Source organism: Coffea arabica, chromosome 10c (genome assembly GCF_036785885.1).
Source record: "Coffea arabica cultivar ET-39 chromosome 10c, Coffea Arabica ET-39 HiFi, whole genome shotgun sequence".
NCBI classification, from domain to species: domain Eukaryota; kingdom Viridiplantae; phylum Streptophyta; class Magnoliopsida; order Gentianales; family Rubiaceae; genus Coffea; species Coffea arabica.
The window spans coordinates 48385966-48408799 of NC_092329.1; the positions used below are offsets into that span (position 1 = coordinate 48385966).

The following is a 22834-nucleotide window of genomic DNA, read 5'->3' on the forward strand; positions in this document are numbered from 1 at the left end:
AGTTCATGAGAGGTTTCATATCCATGAGAGAGGAAGCACAATAGGCAATAGAAATGAACCAAAATCTGAGCATGTATTCTAGTTAATTTGCAAGAATCACAAAATAATAGGTAAATTATTTGTTGTTACTTGAAGGCACAGAATTTGCATGTTTGCTCTTATATGATAATAGGGCAAAACCTAATTACAGTGAATGTATGTTAGCGCTTGCATCATGATTTGAATATGTCAGTAATGATCAATGGCATATGAATGTGATGTTATTCTAGTTGTTTAAGGCTTGCTGCTCTGCTATTTCAGTTGTTTATGTCAGTAATGATCAATGGCATATGAATGTGATTTATTGTAGTTGTTTAAGACTTGGCTATACTATTTCAGTTGTTTAAGACTTGTTGCTCTGCTATTCCAGTTGTTTAAGACATGTTTAGCAATGGATGATGTATCATGATCTGTTTTTGATCTTCATAGCTCTTGTATAAACATGGTGTATTGGTCATTGTCTGAGTTCATGACTGGTCTATAATTGAGTTCATGATTGAATTCTTGTAAGGTGTTGTGATTCATCCTTGCTAAGTAACTGTCACTTTTGAAACTTAGGATGGCTCTTCTTCCTGCTTATGACATATCTGTCCACTATGAGAAGAAACAAGTGATAATTCCAAATGTCAATCCAATTGGTTACTGTTACATTAACTTGCTATTTGATGTTGTCGAGAAGGTATTCAGTCAAGTCCCTGGGTATCTGAATAAATTAATACAGATGAGGTGCCTAATTCCTAAGACTGGTCGCATGTTTGATATCACAGATGATGATAGTGTTAGTGAAATTTTCAAAATACATAAGTTTATAATAGTGATTAATGTGCATGTGCTGCATATGGATGTTATTCCCACTGATCAAACTAATGTTGACGTTGACAATGGTCATAACACCTATCTAAACCTAGGAAAAAAAGGAAAAGACAATGTATCTGTTGTTGAGATTGATGATTTTGAGGATGAATATAATGACTCCAACTCTGATTCAAGTTGGTTGCATAACATGGATAGTGACAATGAGGATGACATAGATGTTGATAGTATGTCTCTGGCAGGTAGTGAGAATACTGACATGTCATTTTCTGATTTGATGATAATGAGGAGGGTGATATTGTTCCTGATTCTAAAAATGAGGAAGAATGTGACCCCATTCAGTAAGCTTTGAAATAAAAAATATGGACGTTTAACCCAAAAGGAAACATAGAGTTTAAGAAAGGTCAACTGTTCACTAATGTTGATGCACTTAGAGCAGCTTTAAAGGACTATGTAATTCAAAAAAGATTTCCTATTGTGAGAGTGAAGAATGAAAAGAGTAGAGTAACAGCTATTTGTGGTGTTGAAGGATGCAAATAGAGAATTCGTGCATCACCAGTAACAGATTCCATCACCTTTATGATTAAGTCTTACCAAGGTGAACACACATGTGTGATGGATAGGAAGAACATAGAAGCTACAGCTGATTGGATTGCAAAGAAACTAGTACCGGTCATGAGAATTCACCCTAACATGTCTACCAAAGGAGTAGAAGTAGAGATGATTAAATATGGTGTGCATCCAAGCAAATGACAGATTTATAGAGCACTTTCAAAAGCAAAAAATGAGATTGAAGACAATCATAGTGAATCCTACACCAAATTGCCAAAGTATGCAGAACTCTTCAGGAAATACAACCCACACAGCATTTGCAAAATACATTATAATAGGCCTACTCTCCTTGTTAAGTCTAAATTTCTGAGAATATTTATTAGTTTCAAAGCTCAAAGAAGTGGATTTCTTGAAAGAGTAGACCTTTTGTTGGTTTTGATGGATGTTTTTTGAAAGGTCCTTTTGGTGGTGTACTTCTCACAGCAGTTACTTTTTCCTATTGCATTTGCTGTGACTGAGTGTGAAAATAAAGAAACATGGAGTTGATTTTTCCATTACTTTGAGGAGTTCTTTGGGCCATTTGGAGAGAATGCTCCTTTAATTTTCATGAGTGACAGGCAAAAGGTACATTAATTCTGCAATAGTTTTGTTCAGTTCTAATTCTGTTAGTCGTCAGTGTAACAATATAATTTTTTTTATTTTCATTTCAGGGCTTGAATCTTGCTTATGAAGAGGTAGTGCCTGTTGCTAGTGGAAGGCATTGCTGTAGGCATATATGCAGCTAAGCTCAATTTTCTGGTATTTTGCTCAGTAACCTGTTCTGGAGAGCAGCAAAAAGCTTTTAAATTTCAGGGCATAATGAAGTCATGGCCAGCATAAAGGAACTAAATATAGTAGTTTGGAAATATCTGGAGAAAATTCCCAAAACAAGTTGTTGTAGATATACTTTTAATACTGGAATTAAGTGTGATCATGTCACAAATAACTGCACTGTGTCCTTTAATGCATGGGTAGGTGAGCTAAGAGGGAAACCTATCTTGACACTGGTTGAGGGATTAAGGAAGAAGTTCATGAAGAAAATGCACAAGAGACATCAAAAAAGGTGCACACTAACCACTACTGTTACCCCAAAGATGATGGATAAACTACAAAAAATAGGACAAGCATCAAGACAATGTCAACTCACTATGAAGTGGGGGATATGAACAGCTCTTACATAGTCAATTTACCAGCTAAAAGTTGTGATTGTGAAGCTTTTCAAATTTCAGGACTTCCTTGTAAAAATGCTACATTGGGGATTATTTACAAGAGGCAGAAGCTAGAGTCCTACTGTGACCATTGGTTCTCAAGAGATATGTACTTAAAGACATATGCAAGTATGATTCATCCAATTCCTGATGAGAAAATGTGACCACCTATACCACATGTTACCCCTTCAACAGTCTTGCCTCCTCCTTTAAGGAGAGCTCCAAGTAGACCAAAGATAAATAGGAGAAGGGAACATGATGAAGGACAATCTGCATCACAATCAAAAAGGTCGAGCAGATTCAAGTGTGAAAATTGTGGCTCTTTTGGTCACAATAAGAGGTCTTGCCAAAGAGCACTTGTCCAGAAGAAGAATGGTAGCACAACTCTTGGCAAACAGGTCTTATATGTGCTCAATTTGTTACTGAAAATAATACTGAAAACAAATAAAATGCACTAATGTTAGCTTATTCCCTAACAGTTGAGCTATAGAAGAGGCAAACCAGGAAGAGAGATTGCAAACCCTGGCCTGTCAGGAGCTACTCTTTGGGTAAAAATTTGTTTGATTTATTATCAGGATTGTAACAATTAAAACCTTCTAGTAGCTAAAGCTACTTGTCTATGTTTACTGCTAGGATCATGTGCAAGGCAATGTGCCTGTTGCATGCACACTCAAACCAAGGAAGCAATCCTTCTCCTCCAAGTCAACCTGCAACTGTGAATGTACAACAGCAGATTCAAACCACTACAACTACTTCAAAGAAAAAGGTTCATTCGAATGACTGCATTTTATACATGCAAAAGTATAATGCTTGAGTATAAGGTTCGATCTCTGTGATTGTGCAGAGAGAAATGCCATTGTGCAATACTGGAACAACTGCTAGGAGTTGCAAGAGAACTTTCTCAAATACAACTACTCAGGTTACTCAAACTCTGGAACCTCCTCCAGTTCAGCAAATTGTAGCATCTCAAGTTGCTATAACTGCATCTTTCTCAAACAATGTAGCTACAACACTGCAGTCAACAAATGTTAGCAGCAGCAGCAGCAATTTTAATATGCAATTCTGATCCATACTCTGTAGTTTTCTGCTTACTGCTTACTGATTCAGTTTCAACTTAGTAGTATGCTATTAATTAAGTCAATTTATACGAATATTTTGTATATGACTGTTGCAGTGATGACATTTGAGTTGATAGGTCTTTGCAATCCTCACCATCTGTTCTAAGTCATTGCAGCAAATGGTGTTTTGAAACTAGTGGATTGCTCAGTCATGCTTTTGTATTAATGGATTGTTCTGATACTCTTTTGCAGTAATGGATTTTTCTTTGGCATTTTTTGTATTAATGTATTAGTCTTGTAATATAGCCGCTTTTCATATCTATTTTTGCAAGTATTGGTAGATGAACTGGTTTAAGTATATTGATGACAGTATACTTAAACTTAATTGGTTGCATTATAATGTAAATTAGAAATGTTCCACTCTTCCTCTCCTATGTCTTGCAACTCCAATTTTTTCTACAACTACATCTTATATTGGCATATATGTACATTTGAACCTGCACATCATCCTATTGACTTCACAATATGGATGAAAACATATACAACAACAAATATAAGATTGATGATGAAAAGTATGTTGACTGTTATATTTAGAGCCCCTACCCTTGCCACTAGAATTGGCATTTCCCTTTGCATTGCCGTTGACCTTTGCAGCTATTGTTCAGATTGCAAAACAGAATTGGTGTCAGTTCTTCTACTGCTGACCTCTTCTTCTTCAGGACCCTCATATCACTGGAAGTACTTGCATTTGGCACAACAAAAATATAACTTGTTAGGGTTATTTTCAGTCTTAGAGATCTTCAATGTTGCCTTTCGATTGCAGGTGCAATATTTGTTCCTTATTGTGAAGGATGTTGGGGAGTTCCATGATGCTCTCTTGTGGTTGGAAGAAAAGCCATACTCTTTGCTGCAATTTTTCACCTCAAGCTTCCAAAACTGAAGTCAATCAAACCAGCTGTGTTTTGTGTTGCAAACAAACAACTCACACAACTCATAGAGTTTCATGTATTGCAAACCATCCTTTATAAGCTGGTGCAAGAAACTGCACATTTAGCCATTAACTAGCCGTTAGTTTCCTTAAGTGAAGAAGCTGTTGTAGGTTTCTTGGAAATGGTTTGCACTTACACTCCCTAAACTTTCTTAATCTTTAATACTTTTGTCCTTCACTTGCTAATACTACTTGGCAAGCAAGATCAAGGGCAAATTTGGCACAAAATTTTCATCTCACTCCTTAAAATCATTTTTTAATAGGACATTTTCTTGCCTAGACTGAATTTGCAACATATTCATTAAGTTCAAAAGTGCTGCATGCTATTTCTTAAACCTCAGGAGAGGCAAGTGCTAGTGTCAGAAACCTTAGAGGAGGTTTCTGCAATTTTTCCTATAAGTTAACAAATGACTAGTATTTATACTAGTGGAAATAGGGGACTGGATGATGAGGTCTAGTAGTGTAGTCTAATTTCAGAGAGTAGAGTAGAGCGGTAGTAAAATAGATCTACACTATGTGGTGACTAGTTGTAACATCAATCATGTCAAATATCAACTAAATGTCAATAAGTCGAAACTTATGTTAACCTCGGATACATAGGATATGCCGATGTGAAGTTGAATCTTGGCCGAACTGGTCGAGGTGTCCACAATTTTGAAGAGGCCATGAATATATTAGCTATCACATTAAGTATTGTATGTGCTCCATTATACAACCTAACCCTCAATTAAGCAAGGTTCCTGGAAATTGAAAGAACCTATATAAAGGTATGTAACAATAAATAAGGGAAATGCAGAAAAAGGAAGACGAATTGCGGAACATTATTTACCTTTCCAAATGCCAACAGCTACTAAGCTCTTGGTCATGTTTAAAATTCTCCGCCTCAAACTGGTTATATTTGTTTTAGAACTCTCGGAAGTCAGAACCTGCAAAGCCAGTAAAATGCTGCAAAGAAGACTTGAATGCAAATGCTTTCACAATGACGCATCCTTTTGTAAGATTCCTGTGCTCTTAGTGTTTGCTCAATTTTGACACAATCACATGTACATCCTATGACCTTGTTTGGAAGGTAGGTTTCAAGGAAAATTTTTTATATTTTGTATGAATATATTTTCTAATTTCTTTTACTTTATATATATATATATATTAAATTATTATAGTATATTTTTTTACAAAAATTTCAAAAAATAGCAATCCAAGCGACAAAAGATTTCAGGTGACCATTTGCTGCATTTGATCAAATTCAACATAAAAAGAAAGAAGAAGAAGAAAACAAATGGACACAACAAGCAGTTAAAATTCATATGGGAACTTGGAAATTTGACTATTGAAGAAATTCATTCGAGTTTCAGCAACTTTCATCTCAACAACAACAATTAATGTACAATAACATGTTCATCGTGTACAACAATATTGTCCTGAATTGATCACTAATTTCCTAGCCCAAAACTTGTGGACAAAAACTAATTAGATCTTACAAAAGAAAATGAAGCAGATTGGATCATAAGTGGAGCAGAAATTAGTAAGTATGAATTATGAACTCATTCCATTGACATTTTGATCAATCTTCTCATAGGCTTGAATCAAAAGAGGGTCCACATTTTCCTCAGGCTCCCACGTGGGTTCATCTATATCCGTCCACTTAACTAAAAACTCTTTCTTTCCACCCTCATCTGCTGATTCTCTCCTATCAAGAATACACTCGGCGACAGCATATTCCAACCCAGCCTCAAAATCTTTAATCAAATCCTCTGCCACCAATCCAGCTCTGACCCACTCATTATCCTCACCGTCCCTCCATTTGACCAAATACTCCACTTTATCACCTTTCCCTCTCCTCTCCAATATCTCCTGCACCTCCGCGTATTCGAATATTTCCCCTTCCAAAATATTAATTACACTCTCTAACCCTAATCTTCTCGCAAATTGCAATCTCGGCGTCACTTTTAAAATCTCTCGCGCCAAATCCAACGGCGTCCGTCCTCTATCGTCTTCCACCTCAGGATGCGCACCCAATCCGACCAGCACCTTAACGGCCCCCGGCTTCACATACCCAGCCGCCATATGTAAAGCCGTGAAGCCGTTCTTATCCTGATAATCCAAGTCGGCTCCGGCTCCAGCTAACAACTTGACGCAATCCTCCGAGCCGAGCCCCGACACGAACAACAGAGCCGTTCTTCCGTCCTCGTCGACAGCATCGACGTCACGTCCGTCTCCGGCTTCGATGAGGCTCTTGAGCGCTGCTTCGTCGGCTTTCTTAGCCGCCGTCCACCAGGAAGTCTCGAATTCGGCTATGACGTCTTTAGCTATGAATTCGGATGGGACCCACGTGGGGGCATGATCGTCTTTCCACTCAATTAAGTATTCCATGACTTGGGCCCCGTTTGGGAGGGAGGTTTTTCTGCTGCCCAGGATCTTGTTAACTTCCCCGTAGGCTTCATCTTGGTTGTAGTCCTCGAATTCTTGCACCGCCGGAAGGACCCGTTTTTCGTCTTCTTGCTGCCGTTGTTGGTTTTGAAGCGTGGCTGAGGCTGAGAAGGAAGAGGAAATGGGAAGCTTGGAAGCGGAGACGGAGATGGTGGGTCTGAAAATGGCGAGTTTACTGGAGAGTTTGAGGGTTGGGACGGGTGAGTTAAGGAAGAGAGCGTCCATTTTTGGTGTTTAGGTGGTTTGTGAATTGGGACCTTTTTCGATTTTGGTGCTTGGGTTGGGAGTACTGTCAAGTGTGTGAGTGTGTGTGGGATGACGTTGAGGGTGCGTGGGTGGGTGGGAAATCTAGGAGAGGGAGATTTTGTGGATAAGGAAACCCATCCATAAAATTGGACTATTTTAGAATTATTGGTAGAAAAATTTGTGGCTGAAACTGAAATCAATAAAACCCGAGGAATTGGGGCCAGTGGTAAGCGGCTGGTAATGCGAGCAGGACGATCAAGGTTCGATCCTCGCTGCGCTCCTGCGATAACTCCAGGGCCAGGCCTTCACCCTCGAATAAGAGTCAAACTCTGCGGGCGCTCCCGGGCCGAATCCGGATTAGTTCGATAGGGATACCGGGTGGTTAGACCCAAAAAAAAAAAAAAAAACTGAAATCAATAAAGTGGCTGACAATTTTATTTTATTTCTGCTTTAATGTTTAAGATTTAATTTAAGGGTTAATTTAAATGAACCCCTTCAAAAAAATGTTTAATTTGTCTAATTCACCCCCTATGCTGTTAGAAAATTTTCAATCAGCCGGAATTAGATCTGGAAGCCAAATTTCTAGCTGAATCTATGATCACGTGCTGGGCATATGGTTTTGTGGAGTGGCCAAATTACCAAACAAGTTCTTAATTATCAAAGTTTACTAATTACTTACTATTGATGAAAATTTTTCTCAAACAATCTTGTTATCCCCATGTTGCTAAATATCATAATTTTGTTCAAGTTTTGGTTTATTATCATAATTCAAGTTTATTTAAATATATATTAGCTTATGCCTACTACATTTTTTAACTTTGTTGCAACTGCAAAATGTATTAAAAAGGTGTGATTGTTAAGTACATTTTACGTTATGTTTTATTATTTCAGAAATTTTTATAATAAGTGTAATTATCAAGACTTCATGTTGACTTATTTTTTTCAGCTCAAAACTTTCTTGTGGACGTTTATATAGCATCGGGAGGAACTAATACTTTAGCTCCACACCACCCAATCACCTAAACCCTATTTTATTTTTTTTAGTAATATTTGAAACTTTACAAATTTTCTTTTTATATCTTGTAGTTGTTATAATTTCTTTCCTAAAAAAAGAGCAAAATAAAATGTATTTGATTCATTTTGAAATACTATTATTTTATAGCTTTTCACGAGAATAAAAGGGATGAATTTTATAAATAAAAATTAAAAGAAGCGTACGGTACTAAAATATGTTTATAAATTAGATTTTGTTAAATTACAATCATAAACATAATTAACACATGATATTTTTCTTTATTGTTCTCCTTCTAATCCAAACAACATACCGGGTGTTTCCTTACATTTCCTTCCCTTTTTAGCCTAACAAGATGGATGTAATTTTTTTTTTCTCTACTCTTTTTTCTTTCCTTTTTTTTTTTTTTACTAGAGTTCCTCCCTTTCCCTTCTTTCCCTTTTCATTTTCTATCAATCCAAATGGTGCCTCAATCTGTACCTCTCAATGATAATTGTGGTTCATATTTTAAAATTTGAAAATATTACAATCTAAAGATAAAAATACTTATTTCACCATCCAACAGTGAATTCAACTTGAAGATAAAATACCGCAAAAGACATTAAAAATCTCTCAGTAATACGTACCAAAATATATATTTAATGAACAAAAGGTAGGATACAAGAAACCACCAATGTCCTACCAATCATTAAAGTATGAATTTTTTTTTTTTTTGTATAGAAAAAAACTAACCATTGAATTAGACTACCTAAGGTATCGGGATGAAATCCATAGTTGCACCATCAATTATAGTGATATATTGCATTTATTACCCGTTCATTTATTAATAATTCTAATCAAATTACTTATGGGGGCGCGCACAAATGCATATATTGAATTCAACCAATTATCTAGGACAAAAGCAAAAGTTTTTTTTTTTTTTAACCCAACACCTAAAAGGAACATTTCTTTTGACGCGGTTGCTAAAAGTGTGACAACAAAAGCCCTTTTTTGACACTATTTTTGGCAAGTGTGATATTAGAAATTTTTTACCACAGCTTCTTTTGTCACAACAAAATACCGTGCCAATTTTGCAACTATTTACTGCGGTTGGCTAATTATTGTGGTAAATAGTTACTTTTTACCACGGTTTGTCCAATTAATGATAACAATTTTGATGTGGTCTAATAATAAGTGTACGATTATCAAAATGATTAAATGTTAACTTTGGTGAATGAAATCCAGTAATCAATAATCCTCTTATCATGTATAATGAGCTTTTAGCACCTGAATGATCCAAAAAATACATAGCTCACATATATATGGAAGAAAGTAGACTAACTATATTGATAGAAATGCAAATACTACAACGGGTTAATTCCACTTTGTCCTCCCAAACTTTGGATGATTACCCACTTCAATCCTTAAATTTCAAAATGGGACACTTAAGTCCCTAAACTTATAAATACATCCCACTTAAGTCCCTAAACTTATAAAATGAGACACTTAAATCCCTAAACCCTTATAAAATGAGACACTTTGACCACCAACGGCATTCAAGATTTGTTAACAATTTTCCTTAAGTAAGAGGTATTAAGTCCCTAAACTTATAAAATGAGACACTTAAATCCCTAAACCCTTATAAAATGGGACACTTTGACCATCAACGGCATTCAGGATTTGTTAACAATTTTCCTTAAGTAAGAGGTATTTATAAGTTTAAGGACTTAAGTGTCCCATTTTGAAATTTAGGGACTGAAGTGGGTAATTGTCCAAAGTTTGGGGAGACAAAGTGGTATTAACCCTACTACAAATTATCTAGTCTTAATACAGAGTGCTGCTCTATATATGTCTTTCTACAAAAATTCGTCTTTTGTTATAAAACTAATAAAATAAGCTACTATAATATCAAATGAAATATTGGAGAAAGAAGTAGAGAAAGAAGTAGAGAAATGGATAGTGATATTCTTGTATTCCAACAAAATACAAAAGTTCCTTCCAAAGGATGTCAATGTACCTCTATATATAGGTAATACAAGATTAAAGGTACATTAATCTTATTAAACACCCACTACTACAAGAATATGAAGAAACCTATGAAACGGTTTCTCCACTACATGAATAGATTTATGAATTGTAATTTCTATACATAATGTAGCCATAAATCAAGAATTAATCCTCTTGGGAATACAAAGGGACATCCATACTTTTAATTGTTTCATAACACTCCCCCTTGGATGTCCATTACACAAAGAATATGCCTCATTAAAACCTTACCAGGGAAAAACCCATCGGGGCAAAAACCCTAGTGAAGGAAAAAGAGTACACTATTCTTGTGTATTAATTTCTCCCCCTGATGCAAACATTATTTGAGATCTTTTAATCGTCGCATTCCAATATTCTTCGCCAATTGCACTGAGATATGGTATTTCAGGACCAAGTATCTCTTCATCTTCCTCTCGCGGTCTAAAAGGATCCTTATTAGGATCTAATGATCTGCCGACCATTGAAGTACTTAGTGTATGTGCTTTATCCATAGAAAATCACTTTAATACCTTCCGGGTATATGCAGTTTGGTGGATAAAAATTTCACTTTTCAAATGTTCAATTTGTAAATCAAGGTAGAATTTTGTTTTTCCAAAATTCTTGATCTCAAAATCCTTCTTCAAATATTCAACATTATTTTGAATCTCTTCAGGAGTTCCAATCAAATTTAGATCATCAACATATACAGCAATTATCATAAAATTTGATCCATTTTTCATAATAAAAACACATGGACATATTGGATCATTGGTATAACCTTCTTTTGTCAGACATTCATTGAGACGGTTATACCACATACGTTCAGATTGTTTGAACCCATACAGAGACCTTTGTAATTTAATAGAATAAATATTTTTAGAAGTTGATTTGCATGCTTCAGGCATGTTGAATCCTTCGGGCCATTAGATAACGACGTCCATTAGACGCATATCTAATTTTTCATGTACTGCAAAACTCACAAGATATCTAAATGTAATAGCATCCACTACAGGTGAATACGTTTCATCATAATCAAATCCAGACCTTTGTAAAAATTATTGGGCTACAAGTCTTGCTTTATACCTCATAATTTCTTTTTTCTCATTTCTTTTTCTCACAAATACTCATTTATATTCTACTGGCTTTACACCTTCAGGTATTTGGACTACAAGTCCAAAAACTTTTCTTGTAGCCAGTGAGTCCAATTCAAATTGAATCGCATCTTTCCATTTTTCCAATCATTTCTATACCGACATTCATCAACCGATCTAGATTCATGATTCTCATCAACTTCTATAATATCAAGTGCTACATTTTATTAGGCTCCAATTAAATTTTTTTTTATGATTTCATTCTCTTCATAAGTTGGCTCTTCAGGAGCAACCTCTTCAAGAAGTTAAATTTTGTCATGACATTTAATCTCCGGAGATATTTGAAATCAATTTATACCTTATTTAGGTAGGCCGGCCTTAAATTTATTTGTAGCACTTGTGCATGTCCTTCAGGGACATCAATTTTAATCAAGGTATTTCCTGCAGGAACAGTTGATTTAATAACTCTTCTAGAGTCGATAATATATCTGACAACTGGTTTGCAATTTTTTGCAAATGAATAATTTCTTGAACTTCCAATTCACGTTATTTTGTATGAGAATCGAGGAAATCCAATTTTTCAGGTGATTTCCTTTCGGTTGATTTCTTCCTCCCCCTAATGTCGGGAATCGTAACTCATCAGAATAAATAAATCATTTAATAGATCACTCGTCAAATATTTTACGATATTTAATCGTAAAAAGTGATTCATACCCGACATAAATTCTAAATTTTTTTTGGAGTCATATATAATATAAAGGGGGTATGTATAAATACTTGTCGGTTCTCAAATATTCTCACTTTTGTCAAATCATATATCCATTGGGATCAGTAAACTTCTGGTTTACTGCAGGTGATAATTATAAATCAAATGAGAATGAATACAACTATATCGATAATCATTTCTCTCTCGAATGATTATTATGATATAATTAACCTTTATCTCATTTGATTTATAAACATGATCTTTGTCATTGTCTCATTTAGTGTCTCAATTTGGATATTCAAATTCAATAAATTTTTCGATACATGGTAAAAAGTAGTGCTTTATTTATGATAAATTTTTCTCCTACAAGGAGAAATATAGTAGTGACTCTTCTGGAGTTTTCAATCACTTGAGCACAACTATTGATTGTGTTTGTCTCTCTTACTAGAATATAATATATGTAGTAGCACTTATTAATGAGACACATATCATTGTCACCATAATTCTTATGGGACAAATATCATCACCATAATCCTTTGATCCCAAATATTTAACATCCATTTCTTCTTCAGGAAGAAAAGTTAATTACTATCATAAATTAAATCAATCATCATACACTTTCAAGGCGTTTAAAGAAATTTGCCATGTGAAAATGCTATTATAATTTTGATTCGTCAAATGTACTTCGGGACATTTGTCTTCAAGATTCTTACTTTTTTGTCCTTATCATTATTATCCCACTTTAAGTGGTAATTTTTTCTCTTATCATGGTAAAATACATATTTACCAAAATCATGGTCATGTCATCAACCATAACTTGTAAATTGGAATTTAGTCGCATTCACTTCTGGAAATGGACTAGAATCAGCATGCAATAAGTACAAAATACTTCTCAAAATTTCTCTTAATATTACTACTACAAGAGCATATTAGAAAAATCAATTGTGAAGAATATCATTTTCAATATATCTTATGAGTAAAATTTTCTCGATACAATTTCAAAAGCCTGGTATGATAAATTTACTTGTAGCCACAGGTAAATTTATCATACCAAACTTTTGAAATAATGACCATCTTCTGGTGGCCAAATATTTTCGTTAAAGAACGACCATTTTCAGGTAGTCGAATTTTTTTCTTTAAATATTTCAAAGGACAAGTAGATCCTCAAATATAATTGATTTTCTATAATAACATCTCCAAAACTCAATGCATCAGACTATAAATATTATAAAAAATAATTATAAAGATAAATAAGTAGAATTAAAAGGAGAAATATTACCTCAAAGATGTCAAATAATATATGTTTGCGTTTAGTGGTTGCTCAGCAATAGGCACTTGTATTTTTCGATCATTCAAATGTTAGCCATAAGAAATTGAAATAAATTTATGTGTCAAAAATTTACCTCAATAAGTAGACAGAAGTTGCCGAAAAAATACGGGCATAATCTCTTGTTTTACTTTTACTCAAGGTAGAGGTTCCGTTTTCACTTTTTACTCAAAAATAGAGACTCGTGCTGATAACGTATTATAAAACTAATAAAATAAGCTACTATAATATCAAATGAAATATTGGAGAAAGAAGTAGAGAAATGAAGAGTGATATTCTTGTATTCCAACAAAATACAAAAGTTCCTTTCAAATGATGTCAATGTACCTCTATATATAGGTAATATAAGATTAAAGGTACATTAATCTTATTAAACACCCACTACTACAAGAATATGAAGAAATCTATGAAACGGTTTCTCCACTACATGAATAGATTTATGGATTGTAATTTCTATACATAATGTAGCCATAAATCAAGAATTAACCCTCTTGGGAATACAAAGGGACATCCATACTTTTAATTGTTTCATAACATTTTTTGTATTTAGTAAACTATATCACATGAATAAGGGGTGAACTTGTTAAAATAGTTTCTAAATTTTTACTCAACTTGATTACATACCATGTGCTCTTTTTTTTTTCTTTTTAAAGTTACCATGTACTCTATTATCTTTATGAAAGGAAGGATTTATTAATTGGAAGTCAAAATCTAAGTAATATATGTGTTTGCTATATATATATATATATATATATATATATATATATATATATATATATATATATATATATGATTTACTTAATTCTAGGTTCTACCAAGTAACTAATGTGGACTGTCAAATAACTTAAATTTTTAGTTTTTAGATTTTTTTTCACCATCTTAAACTATAATAAATAAATAAAAAATCTTAGGTGCTTCTTATAATATTTTTCATTTTGTAAATTTTTTAGTTTTATGCATGTACTTATATTGATATCTACTAGATTAGGTTTACTAGGAAAACAAAGATTTATATTTTCGATTGTCAGCTTTATAATTTAGTGTAAATATAAACTATGTTGACAACTCTTACGGATGTCTAATGTATTATATAGTAGTATGTGTGTCTAGGTACATATATTAGACAACTTACTAAATAATTTAGAAATTAAAATATGAAGACAATATTTTCAAAACATTTTTAAAAATCCTGTAAAAATTTTCTTTTGCATTAAAAAATTTATTCCCAAAAAATTTTTTATATTCCCTCTTCTTTCTTTTTGGGTTCTTTTAGGCCCAGTTTCGTTCCAGCCCCAAGGAAACCAGCGAGGAAAGGAAAAGGAATTCCTATGTTTGGTAAGGGCGGAAAAGTGGAAAGGAAAGTAAGGAAATTGGTAAGAATTTCACTCAATCATATATTTTAGAGTTTGAGTCCTGAGCTTTCCCACGCTTGTCTACCATCGTAATCTCTTCAACACCAACTGTTTGTTAAAATGCGCCAGAGAAACTCCACTGAGAACAGAGCTAAACCCATTATAGCGTTTCGCAGGTCTCCAATATTTCTGAAGCCAAATCAGCTCGACCCAAAATGCGACTCCAAATCATGTTCAAAACAAGAAATGGGTCCCTTTCACGGATCTCACACTTCTTTGCTCAAATCCAAACGGGAATTCTTTAGAAAGAGGCCATCTTTCAGATTAAGGCAAAAGAAAGCAATCTCCGGTGTAGAAGTTCCACAAATGTGTGTAGCGAGCCTAGAAGATTGACAAGATTGAATGGTGGAGTTGACAGCTCTCGTTTTGTTCAACGGTCCCCTAGGTTTTGTCAAGATGGCAATATTAATAGGATTGTTTCTGATGAATCTAAGCTGGACGGCTCATCTAAGGTGAGTAAGCTAGGTAAGCGAGTCAACATGAATAAACAATCTGAGAGAGAAAAGCGGGTGACTAGGATGTTCTTTAAGGGGGTGTAACAATGGAGGTGTGAGTGGCAATCCAAAGGGCTGTGATGAAGTCACTTTGAAATGCATTTATGATATTTGATGGAGTGGTGGGACTGATACTTAGCTTTAGTTTACAAAAGCATGAAGAAATGAGAAGGCGTGAAACAGAAACAAAGGCGTGGAGAGTGAAACAGAAGCTGAAGGGAGGCGTGATTTTTGGAGCACGCCTTTACTGTAAATCTGCAAATTCTGCATGAGCTGAGAACCACTGCAGTTGAAGATTCTAGAAGGGACACATGTCTAAGGCTCATTGGTCATGTTGGAAGTTAGTTAGCTTAGGAAATGATATAAATTTGGGAAACTTTTGTAATGATTCATCTTTTGTCATTTTTCCAGAATTGGTTGTAAGAAGATTTTGCATTGCCAATCTCATTTCTCCTTCCCACGTTTTCCTTCAACTCTTTCCTCTTCTCCTCTGAATCCATAATTTCTATTCTTGTAAGTCGTTATTGAAGTTCATTAATGAAAAGCTGAGTTCATCATTTGAATTCTCAAACTCTCTGTTCCATTAATTTCTATTATAGTTAAATTCATATTGCTTGATGTGATATTTCTGCCATTCCTGTAATTTGGTTCTGTACCATCATAGTGGTATCAGAGCTCAATTACGAGCCATTGGGATGATAAAATCACCAGATAAGATGTAAGGAAGGATTTAACTGAACTAGGAAGCGCAGTCAAGAAGGCTAACAAATTCTTCAAAATCAATGGTGTACAGGAGAACATGAAGTCTGAAATTGCAGAATTCTACTTCAGGGACAAAGCTGACACTTGGTTCCATGGAGTGCTTAGTGGCAGAGAAACTAGGGCTGTTTATGAATGCGAGCGGCTCGAATACAAGCTTGACTCGAGCTTGGTCAATATCGAACCCAAGCTAATCAACTCGAGCTCGAACTCAAAAACATTAAGCGCTCGCGAGCGAGTTCGATTGAATATATTTTTAATTTTTTATTTTAATAGAAAAATTACATATATATCCTTAATATTTTATTATTTGTTAAAAAATTATTATTTTATTCATTTTTAAAAATAAAATAATTATTTTTATTTTTAAAAAATAAAATAATTATTTTTTATTTTTTTAAAATAAAATATTTTTTATTTTTTTATTTTTTAACCTCGAGCTTGACATTTTGAGCTCATTGACCTCAAGCTCGAGTTCGAACTTTATAAAATTAACTGGAGGCTTGACTCGATTAGGCCAAAATTCAACTCGACTCGATTCGTTTGCACCTGAGAAACAATCCCATGGAATGAGCTCTCTACCGCATTATGTGAGAGATTTGGTGATGGGACCACAGAGGAGGCCATTGAGGAGTTCAACAAGCTGATGCAGACCGGCTCTATAGCTGATTACCTGGAAAAATTTGAGATGCTCAAAGCATTGGTAATGTCTTCTCTCCCTCATCTAACTGATTCATATTACAAAGCATGTTTTCTGAGTGGTTTAAAGGATGAAATAGTAAACATGGTCAAGATGGCTAAACCCTCAACTCTAGTAGATGCAATAGAAGTAGCTAAACTGCAAGAGAGAAACTTGAAAACCGTACAAAAAATTCATAAATCCCCACCTACTACTCACCAATTCCAAAAAATCTCATTCAAATCTCAAAATAACCCCAAATGGAGCCCCTCCAATCGTAGAACCTCTAATAAACTACCTACCAAAGATTATAAGAATACAACCAGCAACCAGAACCAGTTCAAAAGGATCACTCCCAGTGAATTTAATCTCAAAAAAGAAAAGGGACTGTGCTAAATGTGCTGAACCACACACACTTAACCATGTATGTAAGCAATCACATATGCATTTCATAGTAATGGATGAAGAGGAAAGGGAAACTATAACTGGGGAGGAAGGGAATAAGCCTAATGTTTTCTGTGATTGTATTGATAAAAGTTCAAAAATTTATCATTCCAATAGATTTTGTGGTTTTAGATATGGAAGAAGACATATCTATGCTGATTATTCTAGGTAGGCCATTTATAACTACTGCAGGTACTATTATTGATGTCAAAAATGGCAAGCTCAAGTTTCAAGTAGGTGAAGAAGAAATAGAATTTAATTTTAATTTCATTCAAAAATACCCTATTTTCACTGATCATGCTTATTCTATTGGCACAATTGATAAACTAACTCAAGAGATGAGCCAAGTCAATTTTGACTTCGATCCTCTTGAGTATTGTTTAATGAGTTTAGGTATGCAAGGAGGTGATTATGAAGAGATTGAAGAATTGGCCAAGTATTTAGATTCTCAAACACCATATAGAAGGGGTAATTTGTATGAAAGTCTTGGCCAAGGAAAAGGACTTCCACAGCCTTTGGAAGTTGAACCTCCAAAATTACAGCTCAAACCACTCTCAACTCACTTAAGGTATGAATTTCTTGGAGAAAATAGCACTTTACCTGTAATTGTTAGTGCTGACCTTGATGATGAGCAATGTGAAAAGTTGTTAAGAGTTCTAAGAAGGCACAAGAAGGCAATCGGATGGACAATTTCAGACATTAAAGGTATAAGTCCTTCTATATGCATGTATCGCATTTTATTGGAGAACAATTGCAAACCAGTGGTGGAAACACAAAGAAGACTCAATCCAAATATGAAAGAGGTGGTAAGAAATGAAATTCTTAAGTGGCTTAACGCAGGTATAGTCTTTCCTATCTCCGATAGCATTTGGATTAGTCCAATTCATGTTGTACCAAAGAAAGGTGGAATAACTACAATTGTGCGTAAAAATGATGAAATGATTCTATCTAGACTTGTGGTTGGGTGGAAAGTGTGTATTGATTATCGTAAAAACTTCAATTCATGCTCTGGCAGGAGGAAGTGAGCACAAAACTATTAGATTAAAAGGAGTAATAAAGGAAATGGGTATCGCTACACTAATTGATAGTGGCAATACACACTGCTTCTTGGATGAACAAGTAGCCAAAAGCTTGGGACTAGGAAGTAGAGAACATACATTGGTAGTTAAGGTAGCTAATGGGGAAAAAATGCAATCCAAGAGTCTAGTTAAACCTGTAACCTAGAAAATGCACGGGTATGAGTTCTAGCATCAATTTAATACACCAAAATTAAGGGGTTGTGATATGATGTTAAGGGTGGATTGGCTTGCTAGATACAGCCCCATGGAGCTTGACTTTAAAGGGTTAAGTATGAAGTTTAGGAAAGGTAGACAACAAGTGGAATTGAAAGGAGAAAAACAGTTAGGTACAGTTGAAGCTGATCAAGTTTAGCAGGCTGCATAAATGGGCTAGGAAGCAAGTCTATGGGGTTATAGCACAGGTGAGTGCAGGAGATGATAAAGTGCAGGAACAGGGGGCAATACCTCCAGAAGTTAAGGTGGTACTAGAAAAGTTTAAGAGTGTATTTATGGAACCTCAGGGGCTGCCCCCTGAGAGGAGCTAGAATCATGCCATCATACTTAAAGAGGGGGCCAACCTTTCCAGATCTGGTCTTACAGGTGCCCCTATGTACAGAAGACTGAAATAGAGAAGCCGGTGCAGGAGATGCTTGAAAATGGGATCATTCAATTCAGTAATAGCCCTTTTGCATCTCCTGTTTGCATGTAAAGAAGAAAGATAGGACATGGAGGTTCTGTGTAGATTACAGACAATTAAGAGTAAATATCTCATACCTCTCATTGATGAACTCCTAGATGAGTTGCATGGCTCCAAATACTTCACTAAAATAGATTTAAGGGCTGGATATTTTCAGATCAGGGTCAAGGTTGAGGATGTACCCAAAACTACATGAGTCCAGGGCTTTATGAATTCAAGGTCATGCCATTTGACTTGACCAATGTCCCTGCTATATTTCAGAGTTTGATGAATCAGGTGTTTAAGGATCAACTGAGGAAGTTTGTACTAGTGTTTTTTTATGATATACTAGTATACAGTCCAACTTTGCAAGATCATGTAAAGCATGTCACTGAGGTGCTGAGCATTCTAAGCCGACACCAGTTGTATGCTAAGAAGAGCAAGTGTGCCTTTGCGTAGTTGCAGGTAGAGTATCTTGGTTACATCATTTTAGTTGATAAGGTGAAGACTGATCCTAAGAAAATTGAGAGTATGATGAATTGGCCTCTACCAATGAATGTGAAATAGTTTAAGGGATTCCTAGGACTGATAGGGTATTATAGGAGATTTGTGAAAGGTTATGGGGGCATAGCTGGGTCACTGACTATATTGCTGAAGGATAACTTTAAGTGGGAGTAGAAGCAGAAGAGGAATTTCAAAGGTTCAAACTGGCCATGTGTAGGACAACCGTATTGGCTTTCCCTAATTTTATTAAACCATTTGTGATAGAAACTGATGCATGTTACCATGGAATAGGGGCAGTCTTAATGTAAAACAAAAGACCATTAGCTTTCATCAGTCAAGGACTGGGACCTAAGAACCTTGGGCTATCCATCTATGAGAAGAGTTACTGGCCTTAGTTACTGCAGTCACCAAGTGGAAGCACTACTTAGAAGGCCATCACTTCATTATTAATACTAACCATCTAAGCTTGAAGTACCTACAAGAGCAGAGAATTACAACCCCTTTGCAGTAGAAGTGGCTAACAAAGCTTATGAGATTAAGCTATAAAATTCACTATAAGAAAGGAAAGGAGAATGTGGTCGCTGATGCTTTATCTAGAAGGGATGGGGAGGACCTGGAGTGTGCCACAATGATCAGTGTATTCCCTGAATAGGTAAATGAAGTGATAGAAAGCTATGAAGGAGATAAGTGGGTACAAAACCTCATCAAGGAAGCAGTGCTAAACCCTGATAATATTCCAAACTTTAGCTACTAGAATGGAGTGCTGAAGTACCATAATAGGGTGGCAGTTGGTTCAGAGGGAAGCGTAGGAAAAGGTTGATCACCGCCCTCCATGATTCACAGTTGGGGGGACATTCAGGGATACGGGCAAGTTACATGAGGGCCAAGCAACTATTCTACTGGCCAGGGATATATAAGCAAATAAACAGCAGTATTGGAATGTGATGTATGCAGGAAGTGCAAGGATGAACATGTTGCATATCTTGGACTGTTACAACCCCTGCCAATCCTATAATGCCCCTGGAGTCATGTTACTATGGATTTCATTAAGGGACTACCTAACTCTGAAGGGAAGAATACCATTATGCTAGTAGTTGATAGATACACAAAATGTGCACATTTCTTGAGCCTATCACACCCCTTTGATGCACCCAAAATTGCTAGACTGTTCATTCATTATATAACCAAACTGCATGGAATCCCCTAGAGTATGCTATCAAACAGGGATAGAATTTTTATTAGTCAATTTTAGAGTGAGCTGTTTTCACTACTAGGAGCTAAATTGGACCTCAGCACAGCTTACCACCCTCAGTCTGATGGATAGATTGAAAGAGTGAACCAGGTCTTGGAGATGTACATTGGATGTTTCCAACACTTGGAACCAAGGAAGTGGAATCATTGGCTGTCTCTAGCTGAATGGTGGTATAATACCACCTATCACAGAACAATACAGATGACCCCTTTTGAAGCATTATATGGCAGGCCACCACTACAGCTAGCTTTGGGGCCTTACACTCAAGCTAGAGTGGCTACAGTTGAAGACTACATGAGGGATAGGCAAAAGATTGACACTACACTAAAGCGGAACTAGAAACAAGCTGAGGAGAGGATGAAGAGATGTGCTGATGAGAAGAGAACTAAGAGAGAATTCGAAGTGGGAGATTGGGTGTACTTTAGGTTACAACCTTACATACAAAGTTCAGTAGCCATAAGGAGCAACACCAAGCTATCAACTAAATATTATGGGCCCTATATGGTAGAGGAAAGGATTGGCAAAGTCGCATACAAGTTGGATTTGCTAGCAAATTCGAAGACCCATCCAGTCTTCCATGTTTCATTACTGAAAAGAAAGATAGGGGACCAGATTACTGTTGGGTTTTAGGGACACTACGCAACGGAAAAATAAAAATTTTTTCCCTAAAACCATCCAGGAATCACCCTAGATTTTACGTATGATGTACTAAAAGTAGGATTTTAGGATTACCTTAATCCAAGCGGCGTCTCCCTGCAGCGTTGTTTGAGGATGGTCAGCCCTTGAGCAGTCCAGTCGTCCTGCATCTACTGATATCCACGCTAGAGCAACCCTGGGTCGTCTCACGAACTATGTACTGAAGAGCATGAAAAAGTTGCTAGTCCTTCTTGCTCTTATTCGAAAAATATGTGACCCTCACAGATTCTCCCTTTTCCCTTTTTGTTACCTTCATCTCTCTCACCTCCTCTATCTCTCCCTTAGGAGTTAAAAGGAGAAAGAGAGATAATAAAATAGAATGATGAGTCTTTCTATTTGATTCAAAATCAAACGATAAGACTTCTCATCACCCAAAACTTTATCTATCAGTTATCTGACAAATAAGAGATAATCGTTCACTCTTATTTACTCAAATAGGGCTGGAATTTATTTTTTTTTAAAATTAAACCACAATAATTTACATAGTTTTAATACAGGATTAAATCTCTATTGCGTGTGACCCAATAGGTCCCGAATAAGTTGGTAATAATTATGGTTTAATAATTAGAAAAAATAAACGACTTTATTTTATCATAACTTATAATAAATAATTAATCCAAATTAAAGATCACGAGCGGTGTCTAGCAACACATCGCAACCGCCCAATTACTCGGAATTAGTCAAGGGAATTTGACCTAACCTTTCCGTGAAAAATTAAACCCCGATAATTTACATAGTTTTAATCCAAGATTAAATCTCTATTGCGTGTGACCCAATAGGTCCCGAATAAGTTGGTAATAATTATGGTTTAATAATTAGGTAAAATAAACGACTTTATTTTATCATAACTTATAATAAATAATTAATCCATAATTAAAGATCACGAGCGGTGTCTAGCAACACATCGCAACCGCCCAATTACTCGAAATTAGTCAAGGGAATTTGACCTAACCTTTCCGTGAAAAATTACCGTGTAATTATTATCCTTTTACCAAAGATATCCAATTAGTCAGGAATAAGGAATAAGTGCCAATTCCCTGATGACTAATTAAGTTTTCTAGTTCCCGAAATTTACCCTGAATTAGGTTAAATTGAAGACATTCTTCAATTTACCTAATAGTCGGCTTTAGGGCTAATTTCCCACTAGTGGCCATCCGGATATCAACTCCTTCTATCAGAGTGGTAAATCCTATCTCGATCACCCATTCTCTTTACATGCTTCACACTACATCCAACTTCTACACTTTAAGGCACTCACGAAGAGTAACAAGTAAATAGAGTCAAAATGTAGCGATTCACACTCAAGATACTATGGTAATCTCAAGTCGTAGGATCACTTACACAATTTTT

General features: G+C 35.5%; 1 protein-coding gene and 1 long non-coding RNA gene across 2 annotated transcripts; one reads left to right on the forward strand and one right to left on the reverse strand.

The window, feature by feature from the left end:
- Positions 1–6016: 6016 nt before the first annotated feature.
- On the reverse strand, positions 6017–7433 carry LOC113715064 (signal recognition particle 43 kDa protein, chloroplastic-like). Its single transcript, XM_027239216.2, has one exon. It carries the CDS (start codon positions 7347–7349, stop codon positions 6231–6233), a length of 1119 nt encoding a protein of 372 aa, XP_027095017.1. The 5' UTR covers positions 7350–7433; the 3' UTR covers positions 6017–6230.
- Positions 7434–14788: 7355 nt separating this feature from the next.
- On the forward strand, positions 14789–15774 carry LOC140016308 (uncharacterized). The gene is made up of 2 exons (XR_011822691.1): positions 14789–14883; positions 15029–15774. It is a non-coding gene; the product is annotated as an uncharacterized lncRNA (long non-coding RNA).
- The last annotated feature ends 7060 nt before the right edge of the window (positions 15775–22834 follow it).